At 40.3% G+C, this 24,925-nt stretch overlaps 1 protein-coding gene across 1 annotated transcript in view; it reads right to left on the reverse strand.

Annotated features, from left to right (window-relative positions):
* Nup107 (nuclear pore complex protein Nup107) overlaps positions 1-24,925 on the reverse strand; it is an 83,400-nt gene that overhangs the window by 24,635 nt on the left and 33,840 nt on the right. The window contains exons 10-14 of the mRNA XM_070085119.1: positions 18,299-18,544; positions 11,887-12,157; positions 7,688-7,884; positions 4,749-4,947; positions 1,797-1,916 (exon numbers count right to left, since the gene is read on the reverse strand). Of these exons, the coding sequence (XP_069941220.1) occupies positions 1,797-1,916; positions 4,749-4,947; positions 7,688-7,884; positions 11,887-12,157; positions 18,299-18,544 (1,033 nt within the window). The remainder of the gene's footprint in view (positions 1-1,796; positions 1,917-4,748; positions 4,948-7,687; positions 7,885-11,886; positions 12,158-18,298; positions 18,545-24,925) is intronic.

A 24,925-nucleotide genomic window follows, 5' to 3' on the forward strand; every position in this document is an offset into this window, starting at 1 on the left:
GCTCTTCTTCACTCCTAGAAGATGGTATACCTCCCTGACCAGTGCATGAAATTACTGCCTCTCTTTCTTCCTTAACATTTAAAAGTTCCTCAAAATATTCTCGCCATCTACCTAATACCTCCATCTCCCCATCTACTAACTCCCCTACTCTGTTTTTAACTGACAAATCCATACTTTCCCTAGGTTTTCTTAACTTGTTTAACTCACTCCAAAATTTTTTCTTATTTTCATTAAAATTTCTTGACAGTGCCTCTCCCACTCTATCATCTGCATATATATATACACACCCCTCTGGGTTTTCTTCTATTTTCTTAATAGTTCTTGTTTATTTCCTCTTATTTCCATGGGAAAGTGGAACAGAATTCTTCCTCCATAAGCCATGTGTGCTGTAAGAGGAGACTAAAATGCCAGGAGCAAGGGGCTAGTAACTCCTTCTCCTGTATAAATTACTAAATTTAAAGAGAAACTTTCGTTTTTTTCTTTTTGGGCCACCCTGCCTTGGTGGGATATGGCCAGTTTGTTAAAAGAAGAAGTAAGGCTCAAGTTAGGGTATGCAGGTGAGAGTGGGGCTATTACCCAGCAAAAGCAGGACTTAGACAGGGATGCATGATGTCACCATTGTTGTTTTAACATATTTACAGATGGGGCTGTAAAGGAAGTGAATGCTAGGGTGTTGGTAAGAGGTGTTTGATTGAAAGATGTTGGATATGATACAAGGTGGAGTTATTGCATCTGCCTTTTGTTGATGGCAGTTCTTTTGGGGGATTCTGAAGAAAAGCTGCAAACGTTGGCGAAGGAGTTTGGGAGGGTATGTAAAAGAAGGAAACAAAGTGAACATAAAACAGCGCAAGGTGATAGTAACAAAAAATATAGGTAATGAAAGACTGAATAGCAGATTGGAGGAAGTGGATGTATTTAGATATTTGGGAGTGGACATGTCAGAAGATGGGTCTATGAAAGGTAAGGCAAACCACAGAATAGATAAAGGGGTAAAAAGGTGGGTGGTGTGGAGGCATCTGTGGAAAGAAAAGAAGAAGGTTTATCTATGGTAGCAAAAATAGGGAATGTACCAAAATTTAGTGGTACCAAAACTTTTAAATGGGTATGAGGCATGAGTTTTGAACATTGCAGTGAGGAGGAGGCTAGAGTTGGTAGCAATGTAATGTTTGGGAGCAATGTATGGTGTGAATATCATGCAGCGAATTTAAAAGAAATTAAAAGGTGATGCAGGGTCACCATAGGTATAATTCAGAGGGCTGAGCAGGGATTGTTGAGATGATTCAGGTATATACAGAGGATGTAAAGGGATAGGATGACAAAGAGTCTAAATCTGGAGTGGATGGAAGGTGGGGTAGGGGTCATCCCAGGAATGGTTTGAAGGGAAGGGATACAGGTTCTGAATTCTTAGGGCTTGAGCATCCAGCAGACTTGTGTGAGCACGTAAGCATAATCTTTTAGATATATTTCCTAAAAAGAGAGAAACTAATACAGTAACCACTGCACAGATGTCAACAAAATCACGAGAAATTCAATGAATAAAGTACATAATTTTTAAAATGCAGTAGCAATAAAAGTCTTGCACAGAAATTTTAACAAAAAACTGGATGAAGGGCAAAAGTGGATGGATGGATAAATGAATACACATATCTGGAAGAACAGGTAAACTGAAGCACATATGAAAAGACAGAGCTATACAGTAACTACTTTATGACTCCTTCATTCAAAATGAAAGAAAAGGGCTGTCAACATAAGGAGCAAATGTTATGAAGCTTATTAAACAAAGTAGTGTCACTTACCAAGAAGGTACGTATACAGAAGTATTCTCGTACAACATTTTCAGCCTGTGGTGGAAGGTCAGATGATCCTGTCTCAACTTCATGCTCCCTCATTATTATATCCACTGAATCACTTGGTATCTATTAAATACAGGTAATTTACAAACATTTAAAGAAAAAATACATCTTATTAGTGGTTTAAATGAAAATAAGCTTAAACAGCTATTAAACCAATTTGATGGAAGATTTAGCAATGGATCCTAATCAAATACATACCTGCACATGTGACTTACTTATGACTGATACTGAGAGTTCTTTTACCCTTACAGCATGGCCTGAGACTAGGCTTCCTTGTTGACTACCGGGTCACCAAGACTGTTGGTACCAGCAACCAACAGAAAATTACTGTACATACAAATACAGTGAAGTTATTGAAGTACAGTAATAAGTGTCAGCCAACAAAGTACAGTAGCTGATGATTTTAGTTAATTACTATTCTGATGAAAGTATTGACAAATAAACAACTACACCCCCCCCCCCACACAGAGCAATGCAAGGTTATGAAGATAAGGTAAGGAGCCAAAAGACTGGACACAGAGTATAGACTCGGGACATAGGCCTCTGACTATCATATCGTCAGAGGCTTATACCAAGTGAATAATCTCTGGAGCCAGTGCTGCCTAGCAAATCTGAGTGGCCTTCAGGAATCTCGACAAAGAGTTATTCTGGGTCCTTTACACAACATGTCAGGCCCAGTATGGCACCCGCACCTGAGGAAGAATGTTAAGAAACTGGAGAAATTGCAGAAGTATGCAAGGAAAGGCTAAATGAGCTTGGGGGCATGGCTGAAAGTTAAAGACACAGATGAGCCACAGTTATGTCAGGAAGTATTTCTTCAATCTCAGGGTGGTCTAGAAGTGGAATGACCCTGATGAAAAAGTGGTGAAAGAAGATTCCATACATAGTTTTAAGAACAGGTATGACAGCTCATGAGGCTAGGAGAGTGAATCTAGCAAGCTCTCACATACACCCTTACATCCACTCACCCACTCTCTTACATTCATCCTCACACTCACCTACCTGCCCTGTCACATTCACCCCTCACACCCACCCACCCTCCCTCTCCTATTTCACCTACCTACCTTCTCATATTCACTCTTGTGCCCACCTACCCTCTCACATACCCATCCATGCTCACACAAACATCTCATACCCACCTTTAACATCAACCCTCTCAAATCCATCCTCTCTCATACACCCATTTACCTGCCATATCTCATATATCTACCTACCCACCCTCTCTCTCATACCCACCCCTCACCCATTCACCCTTACACCTACCCACACACCCTCATGATCTCTCCCATCCCCACCCACATTTACACCCTCTCTCATAACCTTCCACCCTCATACCCACACATCTACTTATGCTTTCTGAAACCCACCCTCCCCCACTCTCTGTTCACTCACTCTCTCTCATCCACCCACTTTCCCTTCCTCACAGCCTCACTGTTTTGCTTTACATGTTAGAGTTCTTTATGTCCAGTAGTGTTTCCAGAACCAACTATCATGAGAAATAAATTTTATAATTCGAAAACAATGGACAATTGGCAATAACATTCACCCCTTTTTCCCTATTACTCTGTTAATGAGGGTTCACTGTACCACTCTGTGTTCTATCTGTAAGAAACTAGAATATCCAGTTATTTTCCTTGTGTGCAATCACCCTGATTGCATTGGTCAAGTGCCTTTGCAAAATCTGTGTACATAACATCAATGTTTTCATTTTCTTCCAATGCCTCTGTAATTCTGTCCAAGTGGTTTAATAGCTGTGGCAAGCATTTTTCTTCCCGCTCTAAATCATAATAACTATCTGCCCACGATCAGTAAAAAGAATAAATAAAGCTAGGTTTTGCACCTTATGAATACTGTAACTGTTATTTACGTACAGGTACACTAAATTCCTTTCCTCCGTTTTCTGCCATTTCTGAGAACATGTGCTTAATCATAATATGACAACAGCAACATCCTGACTGTTCAGAGTTCTGCTGTGATTAACAGATAAAGGAAAGAGCTCCCAGCATTCCTTGAATAACCCACTTGGGTTTAGTGCTTCCTCAAACTCCATTAATCCTAATCTTACACCCTGCATGACTAGAAATAACTAACCAAGTCTCATAATTTATTAAAAAAAAATTATGTCAGAAACCCTGCACAAGTACCTAATCCACTAGAAGATACCAATGCATATGTATTGAATGAATTTTTATATACAGTTGTTGGTTGCAAAATTGCCATCATTGAGGTATCTGGATATGACTACCAATAATCTCAATTGGGGACTCAAAATAAATCACTAGATACAGTAGGACCCCCATAGCCATGGTTTACCACGTCCCAAAAATAACCCTTAATTCTGCTTAATAATGGTCTCAAAGTGCAAAAGTAATGATGGTGGAAATTCTTCAAATCTTAAGAGAAACTGTGAAGTGCTTCCCATCAGTGAAAGTGATAATTCTCCACTTATTGTGCATAATTTATCAATTAAACTTTATATTATTTTTTTTATTATTATTAACACACTGGCTGATTCCCATCAAGGCAGGGTGGCCCAAAAAAGAAAAACTTTCACCATCATTCACTCCATCACTGTCTTGCCAGAAGAGTGCTTTACACTACAGTTTTTAAACTGCAACATTAACACCCCTCCTTCAGAGTGTAGGCACTGTACTTCCCATGTATGTAGGTATGTGTAGGACTTATATATAGGGTTCATTACTATCTGCGGTTTCAGTATCTGTGGCAGGTCCTTGGAACGTATTCCCACAGACACGGGGGCCCTACTGTACTTACAAGGTAAACGGATAGACAAAATCATCATTATACATATACACATCGAAGACCCTACTTGAATTCCTGTGGATCACATTTTTAATGAAAATAATATTTTATAGTTAACTCACTGAAACATACTTTGTTAAATAAAACACGAGTGGCTCCAATCTTGCGCGAGACAAGAAAAGTGCGCATAAGAGCATTGGATTGTCTAAGAGCTTCTACTCGTTGTTGTGGGTCATACAACAGCCAGTCTATAGCACTGATTTTAACTCGATCCTCTGCTGTAGTTTCTGACACCACTTCTCCCTCAGGATCACGAATGTTGGATGATAATCTGAAACATACAGCTCAAATTACTTTTTATCAGTGTTATATGGTTATGATAACATAACAGAATGCTAATTCTTTTTTTTTGTCTTTTAACAGAAGATAAGCTCATTTAGAATCTTGGCACAATAATGCAGTATTAATGTTTAGTGTGTCACATATATAACACCCAAACAAACAAAATTACAGGAATAATGTTATAAATACAGCCTCTCCTCACTTAGCGATGTACTCATTTACCAACGCCTCGGACTTACGATGGGCTCTCTGACCTAAATACAGTGGACCCTCGACTAACGCTATTAATCCGTTCCTGAGAGCTCATCGTTAGTCAAAATAATCGTTAGTCAAGTTAATTTTCCCCATAAGAAATAATGGAAATCAAATTAATCCGTGCAAGACACCCAAAAGTATTGAAAAAAAAATTTTTAGCACATGAAATATTAATTTTAATACATACAAACTGAAGAAGACATGCACAGTTACATGACACTTACCTTTATTGAAGATCTGGTGATGATTGATGGGATGGCAAGAGGGGAGTGTATTGATGGTCTTAGTGTTTAGAAGGGGAATCCCCTTCCATTAGGACTTGAGGTGGCAAGTCCTTTTTCGGGGTTACTTCCCTTCTTCTTTTATTGCCACTAGGACCAGCTTGAGAGTCACTGGACCTCTGTCGCACAACATATCTGCCCATAGAGGCCTGTACCTCCCGTTCCTTTATGACATTCCTAAAGTGTTTCACAACATTGTCAGTGTCACCATTAAACACTCGTTCAGGTTTCAGTCCTTCACTGTCTATGTACTCCTTGAATTCCTGCACATATTTTTCAGCTGCTTTTTGGTCCAAACTGGCAGCCTCACCATGCCTTATCACACTATGCATGCCACTACAATTCTTAAATCTCTCAAACCAACCTTTGCTGGCCTTAAATTCACTCACATCACCACTAGTTGCTGGCATTTTTCTAATTAAATCGTCATGCAACTTCCTAGCCTTTTCACATATGATCGCTTGAGAGATGCTATCTCCTGCTATCTGTTTTTCGTTTATCCACACCAATAACAGTCTCTCAACATCTTCTATCACTTGCGATCTCAGTTTCGAAAACATAGTTGCACCTTTGGCAAGAACAGCTTCCTTGATTGCCGTTTTCTTGGCCACAATAGTAGCGATGGTTGATTGGGGTTTTGTGTACAACTTGGCCAGCTCGGAGACATGCACTCCACTTTCATACTTAGCAATGATCTCTTTCTTCATATCCACAGTAATTCTCACCCTTTTTGCTGTAGGGTTGGCACTAGAAGCTTTCTTGGGTCCCATGGTGACTTATTTTGCAGGTGCAATCACTAAAAAGGCTGTGATAATATAAAATGTTCCGATTGTATGCTTGGAAGCGACCGCGGTGGCTGGCTGGCTTGTAAACACTGGCCAGAAGTGGACGCGTCTCAGACGGAACGAATAGTGTTGGTCGAGTTTTTTTAGCGCTAATCGAGGCAAAATTTTTGCGATAAAATGTATCGCTAGTCAGATTTATCGTTAATCGATGCTATTGCTGGTCGAGGGTCCACTGTAATGTATATTAGAGCTGATTTCCTCCGTTCTGTTTATTTCAATATACAGTGGACCCCCGCATAACGATCACCTCCGAATGCGACCAATTATGTAAGTGTATTTATGTAAGTGCGCTTGTACGTGTATGTTTGGGGGTCTGAAATGGACTAATCTACTTCACAATATTCCTTATGGGAACAAATTCGGTCAGTACTGGCACCTGAACATACTTCTGGAGTGAAAAAATATCATTAACCGGGGGTCCACTGTACAGTATACTACTGTATAAACATTTAAATACATGCCAGGAATGTTATATGTATATGGTGAAAAGATGACATTAAAATAATATCAAAGATGACTGACACAAACCTACTACCATTATATTATGCTTCTCACTTAGCGACGAATTCGGTTAACGACGTGGTCTCAGGAACAGAACTCCATCATTAAGTGAGGAGAGGCTGTACTTAGACTCATAAAAGCTAAAGCATTCACAAACAATATAGCCAATACGTATACAGGGTGTTTGAAAGGGATGGATCCAATTTCAAAGCAGTCTGCTTTGAAATTGGGTACATCTTTTTTAAACACCTTGTATATGTCATGCGTCTTCTGCAAAGTAGGTCTAACAAATCAAACCGATCTAGAAAAAGATCTTTTTGAATATTTTCTTATATGCAGCCTAACCTTTACTTGTTAAAATTAACAAATTACTGTACTGTATAATTTAACTTAACCTATCTTAGGCCAGCCTAAATTTAGTTAACATTTAACACCAATGAAATACAATTTCATGAAGTTCCAATTGATTTGCTTCGTGTTACTGAAACAATAAATTTGCATGAAACTTGATAGCAAAATGATCATTGCTTTATAATCCAATGCAGCAGGCTTCACCTGAAAATAATTAAATAAACAAAATAAAAATCATCTACATGCTTTGCAAACCCCAATGACCACACAAAGGTGACATATCATATAAGGAATTGTGAATAAAAATGGGGCATTGTATAATACCTAATTTACTTAATGCAAAACAGCACAAAGTTAGGGAAACTTGTAGTACTTAACCCTAAAGAAGAAAGTTTACTGTTCTATCTTTGAAGAGTTCAAAACAGAAACATCTCATACAGCCAGATAAAGATAAATATATCTCAATCTAGGTAATGGAAACATTACAAATCCCTACCTGATACTGGTGACAACAGCTGAGGTGATTGCATGTGTATCTAGTCCTACAGTGGCAGCGAGCTGTAGAGCGTGACGGCGATGGTGGTCATCTGTTATATTATGGAGGAAACGTGCGTACCACTCCACCTGAAGCCATGTGGGTAATACAGAGGTATACCAGGCCACTTGTTCAACATCCCCACGCTCAATGGCTTCCTATGTTATGAACAAATATATATAACTGAAGTGAGACTTTCAAATTTTTTTTTTAACACAATAAGCTAGTAAACTTAAACAGCAATAAGCAACAACTTCAAATTTGGTAAAACTAAATTGCATTCATGTGCAACACATTTTTTAAATAACTACATAAGAACTAATGGAGGATAAAACTATTCTGTATTTATGTATTAATTTTTGAGCCAATAAAAAACTAAATTTGCTACAGGCTTGCCTTACTTAATGCACAAATTGCTTTTCTGGAAAAATTTTAGTTAGCAGGGTCTAAATTAATGGAATCTCACTATCCACTGAACCCAATTACTGAATGAACAATTATTTTCAACACAATAGCTGTTTCCCACCAAAGCAGGATAACCCAAAAAGAGGAAACCCAGTCACCATAACTATCTTCAAAACAAACCCAGTCACCATAACTATCTTCAGAACAAACTCAGTCAAAATAACTATCTTCAGAACAAAGGCAGTGTGTTTCCTCACATGCCGAACTCAAGTCTTCACGTTGTTAAACAAAATTTGCATGGTCCAATCCCAAGTGTCAACTGTCTCAACTCACTCAGATCTAACATGCCTGCACATCCTTGCTGGATGCACCAGATTCTACTTCTCAAAACCTCCTTTACATCCTCCCTCAAACCCTCCCTAGGGTGTCCTTTACGGGGGAGATATAAGCGACTGTTGGCAGAAAGGTGGGTTAGTGCAAAGATGAGTAGTGGGGGGGTTGAAGAGGGTTGGAATAGTTTTAAAAATGCAGTATTAGAATGTGGGGCAGAAGTTTGTGGTTATAGGAGGGTGGGGGCAGGTGGAAAGAGGAGTGATTGGTGGAATGATGAAGTAAAGGGTGTGATAAAAGAGAAAAAGTTAGCTTATGAGAGGTTTTTACAAAGCAGAAGTATTATAAGAAAAGCAGAGTACATGGAGAGTAAAAGAAAGGTGAAGAGAGCGGTGAGAGAGTGCAAAAGGAGAGCAGATGATAGAGTGGGAGAGGCACTGTCAAGAAATTTTAATGAAAATAAGAAAAAATTTTGGAGTGAGTTAAACAAGTTAAGAAAGCCTAGGGAAAGTATGGATTTGTCAGTTAAAAACAGAGTAGGGGAGTTAGTAGATGGGGAGAGAGAGGTATTAGGTAGATGGCGAGAATATTTTGAGGAACTTTTAAATGTTGAGGAAGAAAGGGAGGCGGTAATTTCATGCACTGGTCAGAGAGGTATACCATCTTTTAGGAGTGAAGAAGAGCAGAATGTAAGTGTGGGGGAGGTACGCGAGGCATTACGAAGAATGAAAGGGGGTAAAGCAGCTGGAACTGATGGGATCATGACAGAAATGTTAAAAGCAGGGGGGGATATAGTGTTGGAGTGGTTGGTACTTTTGTTTAATAAATGTATGAAAGAGGGGAAGGTACCTAGGGATTGGCGGAGAGCATGTATAGTCCCTTTATATAAAGGAAAAGGGGACAAAAGAGATTGTAAAAATTATAGAGGAATAAGTTTATTGAGTATACCAGGAAAAGTGTATGGTAGGGTTATAATTGAAAGAATTAGAGGTAAGACAGAATGTAGGATTGCGGATGAGCATGGAGGTTTCAGAGTGGGTAGGGGATGTGTAGATCAAGTGTTTACATTGAAGCATATATGTGAACAGTATTTAGATAAAGGTAGGGAAGTTTTTATTGCATTTATGGATTTAGAAAAGGCATATGATAGAGTGGATAGGGGAGCAATGTGGCAGATGTTGCAAGTATATGGAATAGGTGGTAAGTTACTAAATGCTGTAAAGAGTTTTTATGAGGATAGTGAGGCTCAGGTTAGGGTGTGTAGAAGAGAGGGAGACTACTTCCCGGTAAAAGTAGGTCTTAGACAGGGATGTGTAATGTCACCATGGTTGTTTAATATATTTATAGATGGGGTTGTAAAAGAAGTAAATGCTAGGGTGTTCGGGAGAGGGGTGGGACTAAATTATGGGGAATCAAATTCAAAATGGGAATTAATACAGTTACTTTTTGCTGATGATACTGTGCTTATGGGAGATTCTAAAGAAAAATTGCAAAGGTTAGTGGATGAGTTTGGGAATGTGTGTAAAGGTAGAAAGTTGAAAGTGAACATAGAAAAGAGTAAGGTGATGAGGGTATCAAATGATTTAGATAAAGAAAAATTGGATATCAAATTGGGGAGGAGGAGTATGGAAGAAGTGAATGTTTTCAGATACTTGGGAGTTGACGTGTCGGCGGATGGATTTATGAAGGATGAGGTTAATCATAGAATTGATGAGGGGAAAAAAGGTGAGTGGTGCATTGAGGTATATGTGGAGTCAAAAAACGTTATCTATGGAGGCAAAGAAGGGAATGTATGAAAGTATAGTAGTACCAACACTCTTATATGGGTGTGAAGCTTGGGTGGTAAATGCAGCAGTGAGGAGACGGTTGGAGGCAGTGGAGATGCCCTGTCTAAGGGCAATGTGTGGTGTAAATATTATGCAGAAAATTCGGAGTGTGGAAATTAGGAAAAGGTGTGGAGTTAATAAAAGTATTAGTCAGAGGGCAGAAGAGGGGTTGTTGAGGTGATTTGGTCATTTAGAGAGAATGGATCAAAGTAGAATGACATGGAAAGCATATAAATCTATAGGGGAAGGAAGGTGAGGTAGGGGTCATCCTTGAAAGGGTTGGAGAGAGGGGGTAAAGGAGGTTTTGTGGGCAAGGGGCTTGGACTTCCAGCAAGCGTGCGTGAGCGTGTTAAATAGGAGTGAATGGAGACGAATGGTACTTGGGACCTGACGATCTGTTGAAGTGTGAGCAGGGTAATATTTAGTGAAGGGATTCAGGGAAACCGGTTATTTTCATATAGTCGGACTTTGAGTCCTGGAAATGGGAAGTACAATGCCTGCACTTTAAAGGAGGAGTTTGGGATATTGGCAGTTTGGAGGGATAAGTTGTGTATCTTTATACGTATATGCTTCTAAACTGTTGTATTCTGAGCACCTCTGCAAAAACAGTGATTATGTGTGAGTGTGGTGAAAGTGTTGAATGATGATGAAAGCATTTTCTTTTTGGGGATTTTCTTTCTTTTTTGGGTCACCCTGCCTCGGTGGAAGATGGCCGACTTTTTAAAAAAAAAAAAAAAAAAAAAAAAAAAAAAAAAAAATTATACTCTGTATTGATGTCTTTCCCAATCCTATCCATAAATACAGAGGCACTGTGATATTCCACATTCCTGCATAAGGACCATTTTTACTAGAAAATACACTTTTTGTTTCCTATGTGTACAAACCTTATGCTGAGCTTCACTAATAAGAACTGCCACATCGCTCTCTTATCCACCTTATTTTTTTAAATCAATAAATGCAACGAGTAGCTCTTGACACTTAAACATGGGTCATTTATATGCCTACATATAAACTATCTACATACATTGTCTCACTAAATCAAACTAGTCCCTATGTAATCTTACATTCTTTTTTCTTTACTTTCACTCTTTCAGTACTAATTTAGAAGATACAATATACCCAACTGGTATAGTCCTTTATAATTCTTACTCTCTCTCATTTTCCACTTTCTCCTCATAGACAGGACTTGTACATGTTCTTGTCATTTATGAACTAGTTGCTAGAGCAACAAAGATGCTGCAGTTATTATAAAAAGAGAAGCCCCTACCCCCCTCAGGCTGAAATTTCATTAGTAAAAGGATGTCTCACAGGCAGAAAAAATCCTTCCATTACAGCAGAACCTGCAACGAGATTAGTGAATAATTCGACCTTTAAATCATATTCCACTGATAATTTACTAACAATCTAAGGAAGGAATTCTATATAGAATTGTATGTTATTTGTCTTCTAACATTTGACAGACAGATTAAACTTTCTGAAATGCACCTCAATTTATGTAAAGGAAAACTATATAATTTTGCTTTAAAAAGTTTTGTTTTAAAATGCAACACATTCATTAAGTGGGCACGTCTATAAGATGCAGCCAAAGTTCACACAAACCTTCACACAAGCTTCAAGTATATCGGTACAGAGAGGTTCCAGTTGCTGAGAGATACGACCAATCCTTCGCAGAAACAGCACCAGATGAGTAAGGCACCTTAAAAGATGGGGTGCTAAACCATTTCTAAGCCATACATGAGCCTCCTGGAGTAGAGATTCCATATCATCCAGAATGAGATATTTCTGAAGAATATGGTAAGGGTTTTTGTGCTGCAGCTTTTGAACTTCTGGACGACTCTCCACCGCCTCTAACACACCCTTTATAGAAAATCTGGAAAACAAAATGTAGATAGTTTCCTAGTAATTCAGTGAACTGTGAAATCAACTTCTAACTAAACTATACCTTATCACCTCTGAAAGAACATGAAACTTTTAATAAAGAAAAATATAGTAATGATGCAGTCAATGGCAATGAAAATGAAGAAAAATAATTAGGACTATTTAACCTAGTATGGTTAATAACCCAGGATAACCCAACAAAACCATGCAGTACAACTTATTTCCACTGTTTAACTGACCAAAAAAGATTCCATCTTGTTGACAGCCCCAAGTGCCAATGCATTACTTAGTAAAAAATCAATTATTACTGCAGATTGGTCATCATAAGTTTAATACAAGAAAAGGGGAGGTGGATGGAGCAGAAAAGGAAGGGGGAGAGATAGGGATGGGTGAAATTGTGAAATAAAAGGGTGTAGGTAAATAATGCAAGGGAAGGAGAGAAAGGAAAGATGACTGGTCTATCCATTCTTGACTGGGAGTAAGATTAACTTGATTTTGTCATCAATTTTATGAGGGTAATTTGTCGAATCAACAAATCCTGAGGCAAGTTTGAAGCAGTATGTAGTGGGTCCATTCTGTATCTTTTAGAAGAGCGTAGGCTCTCAGTAGGTGATGGCAATGTGCTGTTGATTCTGTAAGAAGGTCCTCCTATCCAGCAAAGTGAGGAATTCTTGTTGGTTGAGTTCCAGTGAAGGGGAGTGTGTGTGTGTGTGTGTATACATGACTGTCCCTCCATAATTCCTTGGTAGTGTTTGTTATGTGTGTTTCCATTTGGAATTTATGCTCTCGAAGCAGATAATGATGGAGCTGGTGTCTATTGGTAGGGTTGTGTCAACAGGTACTAATGGAGGAGTGTGTTCTCCGAGTGCTGTTTCTGTGAGAAATTCACTGGTAGGCTGAGCTGGCAGTTGCAGTGGTGTCTGGCAGGTATATCCCCCAAAAGGGGGATATTCTCTCAAAAATGTACTATTATGTCTCATAAATAATCCTGGCCCAACTACTCTCTAATCTATCCATGCCTCACCTATGGTATCTGTGCATGGGGATCAACATCAGTTAATCACCTTAAACCTGTTTTCACTCACCAAAAACAAGCTCTCAGAATAATCATTCATTCAGGCTCCAGGCAATGCATACCCCTCATTTGCTTAACATACAAAATATTCACACTTTCTACTGTACTGTACATAATATGTCTTCAGGACTCAACTCAAACATTAACCCATAGCTTATATTCTATCAGGAAAGCTGCCAATTCCTAGCTATTTTGCTAGTATGTCTTCTGTTCTATTGACTCAGCTCTCAGGACCACCTTATAATGTGCACTAAACTGGTGACTTGTCCAATTTCACACAAAATTAGAAAAATATACACTAAAGGTATTCCAGTCAGAAAAGCAATCTTTCCTCTGTTTATTAATCGTGTCCCCAGGCCTCTCCTGTACAACACTTGCCCTCCATTATGAATCCATCTTGATACACACACACACACACACACACAATTACAGGTCAGCCATCACTAATCCAGCAATCAGTAATCCGGCACTAATTTTGGCTAGTGTAATTTCAAATTTCTTGGGTCACCACACCAACCTGCCACTACTGTTTGATGGGGCTACTTGCTGCATAAGTCATTCCAATTTCATTTTCTCCATTTATTGTTATAACCTGCTCACTTTTAGCCTTAGCCATGGTTCCAACAAATAAAAGAAATATTTTTCATTGTGTAAAGCTCATACACTGTACATTGTCCATAAAGGATAAGGTGGCTTTGAAGCAGCTGTCAGAAGCCATGAACTCAGCTCATTCAGTTAAGCTGTGATCGGTAAATTTGGGCCTACATATGACAGAATAGGTCTCTGTGGTAAGTGTGTGCTATATAAAAAAAATTCTGCAGCACACAGTGCATAATGAGAAAAATGTGATGGGGTTTTTGGTGTAAAACAGAGGCTTTGTGGTGCATTTTCGTATGGTTTTTATGGTTATATTCTCATTTTTTTTTGGTCTCACTTGATAGAATGGAAGATATATTACAGAAATAAATATGATTTTGATTGGTTTTACGATGGAAAGTGTGTACCTTGAAACTGAGCTCAAAGTAGTGAAAATGTTCGAGTTTTGCCGATGTTCAAGAGTAAATAAATGACATCACCATTCAACTGGCTGGTCTAATATGCAGTCACAAATGGGCTGACATTATTTATACAATTATTACAAAAATGCAGTAGTCTGTATAACATAAACCCTCTGTTTTTTGTGTGAATAAAAATTCAAAATGGAAAGCAAGTGTAAAATAAGAGGAGCCTGGAGACATAACTAATGAACAGAGAAAATGTTATTTTAGTGCCAGGAATGTCTGCACTGTTTATTCTGGACCTTATTTTGAAATTGTCATCTCTTGAAATTTGTGAGAGATTGGCCAAATTACCAATTACTAACGATTTTACTGGGAAGTTGAAATAAGTAAATGGGCAGTTTCTTGTATTCAATTGACAGAATAGAAGGAATACTTGTGAAATAGCTATGAGTTTGGTCGATTGGAACAATGGAATGGGCCAAAAATAGGGCGTAAAGTAGGTGAAATTACCGATGTGTAAATATTGCTATTGGGTTACGTGTATTTTAGTATAAACCTTGGTAATAAATGCTGACAAGTTGGTTTAGAAAACCTATTAACCCTTTCAGGGTTTCAGCCGTACTAGTATGGCTTACGCCCCAGGGTTTTTTATGTACAGTGGATCCTCGCCTAACGATATTAATCCGTTCTTGACAGCTCAACGTTAGGCGAATTAATTTTCCCCATAAGAAATAATGGAAATCAAATTAATCCGTGCAAGACACCCCAAAGTATGAACAAATTTTTTTTTTACCACATGAAATATTAATTTTAATACAAACTGAAGAAGAGATGTACAATACATAACACTTACCTTTATTGAAGATCTGGTGGTGACTGATGGGATAGGAGGAGGGGAGAGTGTGGATGGTCTTAGTGTTTAGAAGAGGAATCCCCTTCTATTAGGACTTGAGGTGTCAAGTCCTTTTCTGGGGTTACTTCCCTTCTTCTTTTAATGCCACTAGGACCAGCTTGAGAGTCACTGGACCTCTGTCGCACAATATATCTGTCCATAGAGGCCTGTACCTCTCGTTCCTTTATGACTTTCCTAAAGTGGTTCACAACATTGTTAGTGTAATAGTCACCAGCACGGCTTGCAATAGCTGTGTCAGGGTGATTTTCATCAAAAAAGGTTTGCATTTGAAGCCACATTGCACATATTTCCTTAATCTTTGAAGTAGGCAACTTCTTCAATTTCTCTCTCCCCTCCTCCAAAGCAGTTTCCTCAGGTCTGGCCTCTTGCTGTTGAAGATGATCTAGCAGCTCATCAGTGGTTAGTTCGTCGTTGTCCTCCTCCACCAACTCTTCCACATCCTCTCCACTAACCTCACCAATATGAGCACTAGTTCCAGGCATTTTTTTCCTGTTCACCTGGGTGTTAGTCAACTGTTGTGGGTTGCATCCTGGAGGACAAGATTAAGGACCCCAATGGAAATAAGTTAGACAGTCCTCGATGATGCACTGACTTTCTTGGGTTATCCTGGGTGGCTAACCCTCTGGGGTTAATCGTTTCTCGGTAATTGTTTCATGTTAAGCCATACCAACAACACACTCTCCACATCTTCGAGTAATACTGCTGATGGTGGTGCAGCAACAGCAACAGCTGACTGTGGTGCAGCAACAGCTGACCGTGGTGCAGCAACAGCTGTGGTGCAGCAGCAGCTGACTGTATTGCAGCAACAGCTGACAGTGGTGCAGCAGCAGCTGACTGTGGTATGATAGTATTTCTCACCCTTTTTACCACAGGGTTGGCACTAGAAGCTTTCTTGGGGCCCATGGTCACTTATTTTGCAGGTGAAATCACTAAAAATGCTGTGATAATATGAAATGTTCCAATTGTATGCTTGGATGTGACCGTGGAGGCTGGCTTGTAAACACTGCCACCCACGGAACAAGTGAGGCTGGCTCAGGCCGCACGTGGACGCGTCTCGGACGAATCACGTTGAGTGAGTTTTTTAGTGCTAGCGAGGCAAATTTTTTGTGTTAAAATGTATCGCTAGGCGGATTTAACGTTATGCGATGCCATCGTTAGGCGAGGGTCCACTGTACTAGTACGCCTAAATTCTAGCGCCCTCATATCTAGTGAGAGAAAGCTGGTAGGCCTACATATGAAAGAATGGGTCTATGTGGTCAGTGTGCACTGTATAAAAAAAATCCTGCAGCACACAGTGCGTAATAAGAAAAAAAAAATTTGACCGTATTTTTGGATTAAAACAGCGACTTGCACTGTATTTTCGTATGGTATTCATTGTTGTATTCTAGCTTTCCTGGTCTCATTTTATAGAATGGAAGACATATTACAGAAATTGAGATGGTTTTGACTGGTTTTACAATGAAAAGTACCTTGAAATTGAGCTCAAAGTATCAGAAATGTTCAATTTTTACCAAAGTTCAAAAGTAAACAAATCATGCCAAGCGTCCAATACACGTCAACTGGCGAGTCTAATATTCTTTCACAAGTGTGCTGATATTATTTATACCATTTCTACACTAATGCAGTAGTCTGCATAACAGTAAATCTTCTATTTTTTGTAAGAATAAAAATTCAAAGTGGAAAGCCAAAGAAATATAAGAGGGGCCTGGGGATGTGACAAACGAACAGAGAACTTGTTATTTTAGTGCCAGGAATGTCTTTCTTGTTTATTCTGGACTTTATCCGGAAATTGGCATCTTTTGAAATTTATGTGAAACTGGCAAAATTGCTAAATTCTGACCACTTTATTCTTCTTCTTTCAACAAACCGGCCATATCCCACCGAGGCAGGGTGGCCCAAAAAGAAAAACAAAAGTTTCTCTTTTTAAATTTAGTAATTTATACAGGAGAAGGGGTTACTAGCCCCTTGCTCCCGGCATTTTAGTCGCCTCTTACAACACGCATGGCTTACGGAGGAAGAATTCTGTTCCACTTCCCCATGGAGATAAGAGGAAACAAACAAGAACAAGAACAAGAACTAGAAAGAAAATAGCAGAAAACCCAGAGGGGTGTGTGTATATATATGCTTGTACATGTGTAGTGTGACCTAAGTGTAAGTGATAGTTGAAATCGGTAAATGGGTGGGTTCTTGTACTCATTTGATAGAAAAAATGGAGTTCTAGCGAAATAGTTATGATTTTTGTTGACTAATACATTGGAATTGGCCAAAAATAGGGCTCAAAGTGGGCAAAATCGCCGATGCGTAAACGTCGTCGAGACCGCTAACTTTGCGAGAGCATAATTCCGTAAGTTTTCCATCAAATTTCATACTTTTGGTGTCATTATGATCGGGAAAAAATTCTCTACCTTTTCATAATTTTTTTTTTTTTTTTTTTTGAAATTTGGGGGACCCTGAGAACAAGTCTGTGAGAGGGCCTGTGGACCCTGAAAGGGTTAAAAACCAATAAAATGGACCAGGGTGGCTAGGGAGCCGTATCCTTCAGTAAAATTGGCCAAAAATTGAATATTTTTGCCACTTTGAGATCTATTTCATGCTATTTTTGGCTAAAACCAACCAAAATAATCTCTATTTCACTATTATTTCTTCCATTCTTTCAATTACTACCAAGAAACAGCCAATAAAACCCTCCCTAGAAAGAATATCAAATCATCTACCAAACATGCACTGTCTGGGGGAAGAATCATTTTATACTGTGACCTCACTGCACAGTCTCATTTTCTTATGTCTAGGTCAAAATTTACTGCTTGCAGCATATTTGAGGGAGCTGTGCTTAAAATGTAGATCTACATGAGTGAAACTGATGTTAATGACAGATTTATGTGGGAGATAATGAAAGGATCGAGATAATCCAATTGCACAATTATACCAGGGATGTTGTCTGTAAAATCTACTGGTAACTTTTTTTTAAATATAAATTAATGCCTCGCTTTTGTTAAGCCACACTGAGTAAAAATGGTTTAAATGTTTTAAATTACTAATGCTTCAAAACAATTCAGGTGATCCATTTTTTTTTATATTTTAACTAACTACACCTTCTTAAAAGCATGAAAATACAATACACTACATGAAAGAAAAACCTCTTACTTTTCTTCTGGGAAATCTTGAGGTAGAGGGTGTAGTGGCCGAAGGTGTGTGTTAGCACCCCGCAGCTGCTCTTCCACCCACTGATCCACCATAGCACGAGTATATGCCCAGAGCACATCATACCATGTATGACATACTGCAAGTACAGATGGTAAGTGGCCACAGAGAGCACCATAGATGGCTCTTTCATGTGATGGCAGACGCTCATCACTGGCAATCCGCCAAGCTACTGCTTTCCATACATCTCTGAAAAGAATTAGTTAATTATAATAAGCTATCTTTGCTTATCATTCTCAAACTAACATATCAGCAAACAAAGAGGCTTTAGTCAAACATGTATAATATCTCCATGTCTGTTAACATCTTTATAAATGTGACTGTAGGAGAATGGTGGTGGGATTAAGATAACTGTGGCCCTAAAATATAGTTTCTGAATTCCAACAGGAGCTGGCACAATTATTTGTTTGCTGATTATATAGTGCTACTAGGAAACAAAGAGAAGCTCCACAAACTGAATACAGAGTTTGAAAAAGTAGAGGGAAAGCTGAAAGGAAATTCCCCAAAAAATATAAGAGGAAAAAAAAAAAAAAGCAGTGAAAAAGTGGGCTCAAAATAGAAGGTAGGGCAAGGAATATATTCAGATAATTGGAAGTAGATTCAACAGCAGATGGTTTTATGAAAAATGGGGTAAATCACAGAATAGAAGCATAAAAATTACATGTTGAAAATTCTATGGAAAGAAATGTGGCAAAGGTTAATAAAATGGGAATGTATCAAGTGTGCAGCGGGTGTTTCAATGTGCTTTGATGTAATGTGGATATTAAGAAGAAACTGATTTTGAATGTCATGAATGGAAAAAAGCTAGATGCCCTATCTTTAAGAGAAATGAAACTAAAGAGGGCAGGAGAATTGCAGTGGGAAGGTATTAATTCAATTAAGCCAGGAGTATCTGAGAGAGTCAGAGCTAAAGAAGTAGTTATAACATTAAATGATCAATTCTGGAAAGAAAAGAGGGAATGTATAGGAGGCCCTTCACATTTGTGAGGGTTAGGAGATCAAGAACCTCACAAATCTTGAAAATTTGTGAATGTTTGGTGAGTAAATATGATGTAGGGAAATATAATAATATTCGTGAATGTTTTGATGCACAAATATATTGGAGCAAAATATAATAATAGCATTTACTTAGTCTAACAATACTGCTTCCTGAACTATTGAACCATGAACAATCATAAAACACATAAAAACATCGTAAAATATTGTATATGTGTGTTGTGGTTTAATAACAAATAATGAACAAACAAAACACTCTCCACTTGTAAAGTTAGGCAGAATTGCTCAAATTACCTGCCCTACACTTGTCTAACAATTTCAACTTCTCCTCCAGATTCATGACTTTCTTTGAGTGCTTATGGGTTGGCTCATCAATAGTGGTTGCTGCTCGCTTGGGGCATACTTGCCCCCACCACACAAACACACGTGTACGGTAGGACATGAACAGTAACTGGACATGACCGACGTGAACAGTAAGAACATAAGAAATAAGGAACACTGCACCAGGCCTACTGACCCATGTGAAGCAGGTCCATGCCACCCCCCAGCTTAGAACAATGACCACCTAATCAGGTCACTTCCAATTAAGGAAGGAGCACAGCACCAGACCTGGTAGCACAAGCTAGTCAGGTCCAACTCACACCCACCCACACCCACTCATGTATTTATCCAACCTATTTTTAAAACTACACAAGGTCTTAGCTTCTATGGTGGTACTTGGGAGTTTGTTCCACTCATCCACAACTCTATTACCAAACCAGTGCTTTCCTATGTCCTTCCTGAATCTGAACTTTTCCAACTTGAAACCATTGCTGCAAGTCCTGTCTTGGCTGGATATTTTCAGCAAGCTATTTACATCCCCTAGGTAGTAGGTTGGTAGACAGCAACTGCCCAGGGAGGTACTACCGTCCTGCCAAGTGAGTGTAAAATGAAAGCCTGTAATTGTTTTACATGATGGTAGGATTGCTGGTGTCCATTTTTCTGTCTCATAAACATGCAAGGTTTCAGGTACATCTTGCTACTTCTACTTACACTTAGGTCACACTACACATACATGTACAAGCATATATATACACACACCCCTCTGGGTTTTCTTCTATTTTCTTTCTAGTTGTTGTTCTTGTTTATTTCCTCTTACCTCCATGGGGAAGTGGAACAGAATTCTTCCTCCGTAAGCCATGCGTGTTGTAAAAGGCGACTAAAATGCCAGGAGCAAGGGGCTAGTAACCCCTTCTCCTGTATATATTACTAAATGTAAAAGGAGAAACTTTTGTTTTTCCTTTTGGGTCACCCCGCCTCGGTGGGATACGGCCGGTGTGTTGAAAGAAAGAAAAGATTTACATCCCCTTTATTTATTCCTGTTTTCCATTTATACACCTCAATCATATCCTCCCTAATCTATGCCCTTCTAGAGTGTGCAGATTCAGGGCCCTCAGTCTATCCTCATAGGGAAGATTTCTGATACAGTGGAACCTCAAAAATTGAACTTAATCTGTTCCAGGAGCTAGTTCTAAATTCGAAAAGTCTGAAATTCGAAGCAATATTATAAAGGACTTGTTTATTTGCTGTAGAGCGGGTAGTTAAATGATATACTTCTTCGGAGGCTTCTTAGTTTATTGTTAAGTAGTGGTGGGTTACACAGGCTTGTGTGTTTGTGCCCATGGCCCGGGCAGGGCCATGCCACGAGAGAGAGCTGGGAGTACTTGTGTCTTGATGCCAGGCCGCTGTGTGAGTGAGGGCGAGGCAAGTCTGGGCATACTGAAGTGGCAAGGCCTATAGATGGCAGCACCTGAGTGGCGCGAAATATGAACTAAGCTGGCAGACAGCATGGGCTGTCTGTGCAGACAGTACAGGCTGTCTACATACGCTCGGCCACCTACCGCGCGTCGTCCCGACGCGACAATACTGGTAGTAAAAGAAACTCGGTCTCTCTCTCGTAGGAACAGGGCACAGAACACAAAATAAAAACATATATATACATATGGACATGGAAAAAAAACTTCCTACAGGGAGGGAAGAAAAAACATGTGGGGTGTGCTAAACATCGTGGTCATAGGCAGTGAGCATCGAAGTGCATCACTGCACGCCTTCCTGCGTCTGGACAGATACTGCAACACGGGAGACATCGCTGCGGCTGAGCTGTGACGTAACAGGGTACGGTCTCCTCTGGAACGGTGAAGCAGACATCGTAGGAGTCGCTGCAGGTTTTCACTCAACCTGGGGCACGACATGCTGGTGCCCTCGAGTGAGGCGTCGACAAAACTCGGCAACTGGGCAGGACTTCTGGCAAGCGACTCAGGACACTCCTCGACTGGTACTGTCGCTGGGCTGTCACTGCCGGCGAGCGTGGAGCGAGTTGTGGAGCGAGTCGTGGCAGAGACGACTGGGCGAAACATCTGGGAGTCGTAACATCATACACCAGACTGCAGTGAGCGAGCTAGCAGTCAAAGTGACATCTTCTTTGTGCAGGCTGCTCACTGAAGCTTGTGACACGAGGCTGACACAGCGCCTGCCGACAGGGCTGGCTGCGGCTTGACGAGTATCATCTCTCGACAGCTGGAGTTATAGCAGAGGTTAGTCTAAGCGTCCCCAGACTTGTTTCTCTACATATAACTGCACTCTGAAGGTCTGGAGGTGAAGTGAAACAAATCTCGATGGGAATCGTAGCAGGTACGATTCTACAGAACATCACGAGCGACGAGCATAAAAGCTTTCTGTACAAGGGGGCTCATACGCTCAGGGCTGAGAAATCAGCTGTCAAACACTGGTCAGGCGGGTGACTTAGTGGTACAATTCAAGGGTCTGACCACAGACCTCACTGGACACACGGAACTTTAAAAACACACCGCTGTACATACGGTACAACATGGCTTAACTAGCAAATGATGCTTTTCTGCGCATAAAACTGACTAAGACATACTAAAATGTGAGAACACTGACTGAGAGGAATTAATTAACACACGACATATATTTTCTCTCAATCTTCTCGACAATACTGAAATAATTACTAGAACACTCGATGTGACATCATGTGATGTCAGGCGTGATGTCGCAAGGTGACGTCAGCAGCAGTGACGTCAACAGACATCTCGAGGTGACGTCAGGCAGACATCGTGAGGTGACGTCAGCAGACATCGTGAGGTGACGTCAGCAGACATCGTGACGTCATGAAGTCGGGCAGCATCGTGGGTGGCGTCGATGTGATGCGGGCAGCAGACCACAGCATGAGGCCTGGGATATCTGGTAACTCACGTGGCTTTGTAGGTCTACGTGATCGCCCACACCCACGTGACGTCGTAATCCACGTAGCTTCGAGTGGCCTCGGGCACTCGGATACACAGCACTGGCAATGAATTCATACGAAAAACAGCAGAAAACACAGCAGAGGGAGTGGGCAGTGGTGAGTGGTGTATGGTAGACGGGTGAGCGTGAGGAGGGCGAGCATGGGCAAGGTGAGGAACAGCCACTTCCTCTCCTCTCCTCTCCTCCCCCACCCACAAACACGTGGAGAAGCTCACACTGGACGCAGAAATCACCACAAGACTCACCTCTGGCTTGCTGAAACAGCTGTGCTGAGCTGAACAACAACAGCAACATACAAGTGACGCTGAACACGTGACTTGAGAAACAGCGTGGGACACTAGCGTGAGACGCTGGGACGCCACTCACAATTCTCGAAGAAATTCGGCAAATTTCGGCTGGATCCTGCTTGTACCTGTGTCTGGATGCTCAAACGTGCAGACACGACATCAGGATAACTCGTTGAGAGACGGATGCTTCTTGTGTAGGGTGATGAAGTGAAGGTGACTTCATACCTCTCCTTCCTCTCTCCAGGGTAAACACAACGCTGCGACCACCGCTGGTACCAATATAACGGGCTTATTTGGTAGGCTGTAAGCAGGGTGTGAATGATATACTTCTTCGGAGGCTTCTTAGTTTATTGTTAAGTAGTGGTGGGTTACACAGGCTTGTGTGTTTGTGCCCATGGCCCGGGCAGGGCCATGCCACGAGAGAGAGCTGGGAGTACTTGTGTCTTGATGCCAGGCCGCTGTGTGAGTGAGGGCGAGGCAAGTCTGGGCATACTGAAGTGGCAAGGCCTATAGATGGCAGCACCTGAGTGGCGCGAAATATGAACTAAGCTGGCAGACAGCATGGGCTGTCTGTGCAGACAGTACAGGCTGTCTACAATATTTCCCATAAGAAATAATGGAAATACAATTAATCCATTCCAGAAACCCAAAAATATTCACACAAAAAATACATTTTATAGAGATTAATTACAGTTTTACATACACAAATACTATAGTTTTTAATTATGTATAGTAATACATATAAAATAACATTTTTGCTTACCTTTATTGAAGATTGGTGATGGCATCTGGAAGATAGGGAGGAGGAGAGAGAGAGCTGGGGTTAGTGTTTGGAAGGAGAATCCCCCTCCATGAGGACTTCAGGTAAAGCCCTCTCTGGGGTTACTTCCCTTCTCTGTCTTTTAATGCCACTAGGACCAGCTTGAGAGTCACTGGACCCCTGTCTCACAAAATAACTGTCCACAGTCCTCTGTTTCTGGCACCTCTTTAACATTTCCCTAAAATGGGACATGGTTGTCACTGAACTTGTTGCAAAGATGGCTTGTTTCAGCTTGCTCAGGGTGGTACTTCTGCACAAACATTTGGACATCATTCCACTTGGCACAAATCTCCTTAATCTTTGAAGAAGGTACCTCATCCACTCCCTATATTAACACCTTTCGCAACATCAGCTTCCTTGATTTGTTCTTTCTTTGACAAGATAGAACCAATGGTCAACTTATTTTTCCCATACATCCTGGCAAGCTCAACAAGTCTCACACCACTCTCATACTTTTGTATTATTTCCTTCTTCACATCTATGGTGTTTCTCAATTTCTTTACCACAGGGGTACCACTAGCAAGTTTCTTTGGGCCCATGGCAGCTTATTTCACAGTCTCACGAGCACTAATCATAAAATGCGTGAATGAGAGCGCAGGTTAGTGTTCACTCAAGCATAAACAAAGCTAGACTGCTCACGGCGCCTGCGCGGGGACGCGGACAGAGCAGGCGGCAGACAGGTCCTGTACCTGGCGGTCCGAAAATAGGGGCACGTTCGATAATAGGGACACAGTTTGTCCGAAAAAATGGTCCTATTTTCGAAACGTTCGATATGTGATACATTCGATTTTTGAGGTTCCACTGTACATGGGATCAGCTTTGTCATCCTCCTCTGTACATTTTCCAATGCATTTATATCCATTCTGTAATATGGTGACCAGAACTGTGCAGCATAATCTAAATGAGGCCTAACCAAGGATATATAGAGTTGAAGAACAACCTGAGGACTTCTATTACTTATACTTCTCGATATGAAACCAAGGATTCTGTTAGCTTTATTGTGAACACTTATGCACTGTTGTCTTGGTTTCAGATTACTGCTACCAGAACTCCCAAATCCTTTTCACAATCAGTAGTATAAGATCTACACTATTCACTTTATAAGTGGCATGGTTATTTTCGTGTCCAACATTTCGAACTTTGCACTTGTCTATATTAAACTGT

This window comes from Cherax quadricarinatus, chromosome 15 (assembly GCF_038502225.1).
Source record: "Cherax quadricarinatus isolate ZL_2023a chromosome 15, ASM3850222v1, whole genome shotgun sequence".
Classification (NCBI taxonomy): domain Eukaryota; kingdom Metazoa; phylum Arthropoda; class Malacostraca; order Decapoda; family Parastacidae; genus Cherax; species Cherax quadricarinatus.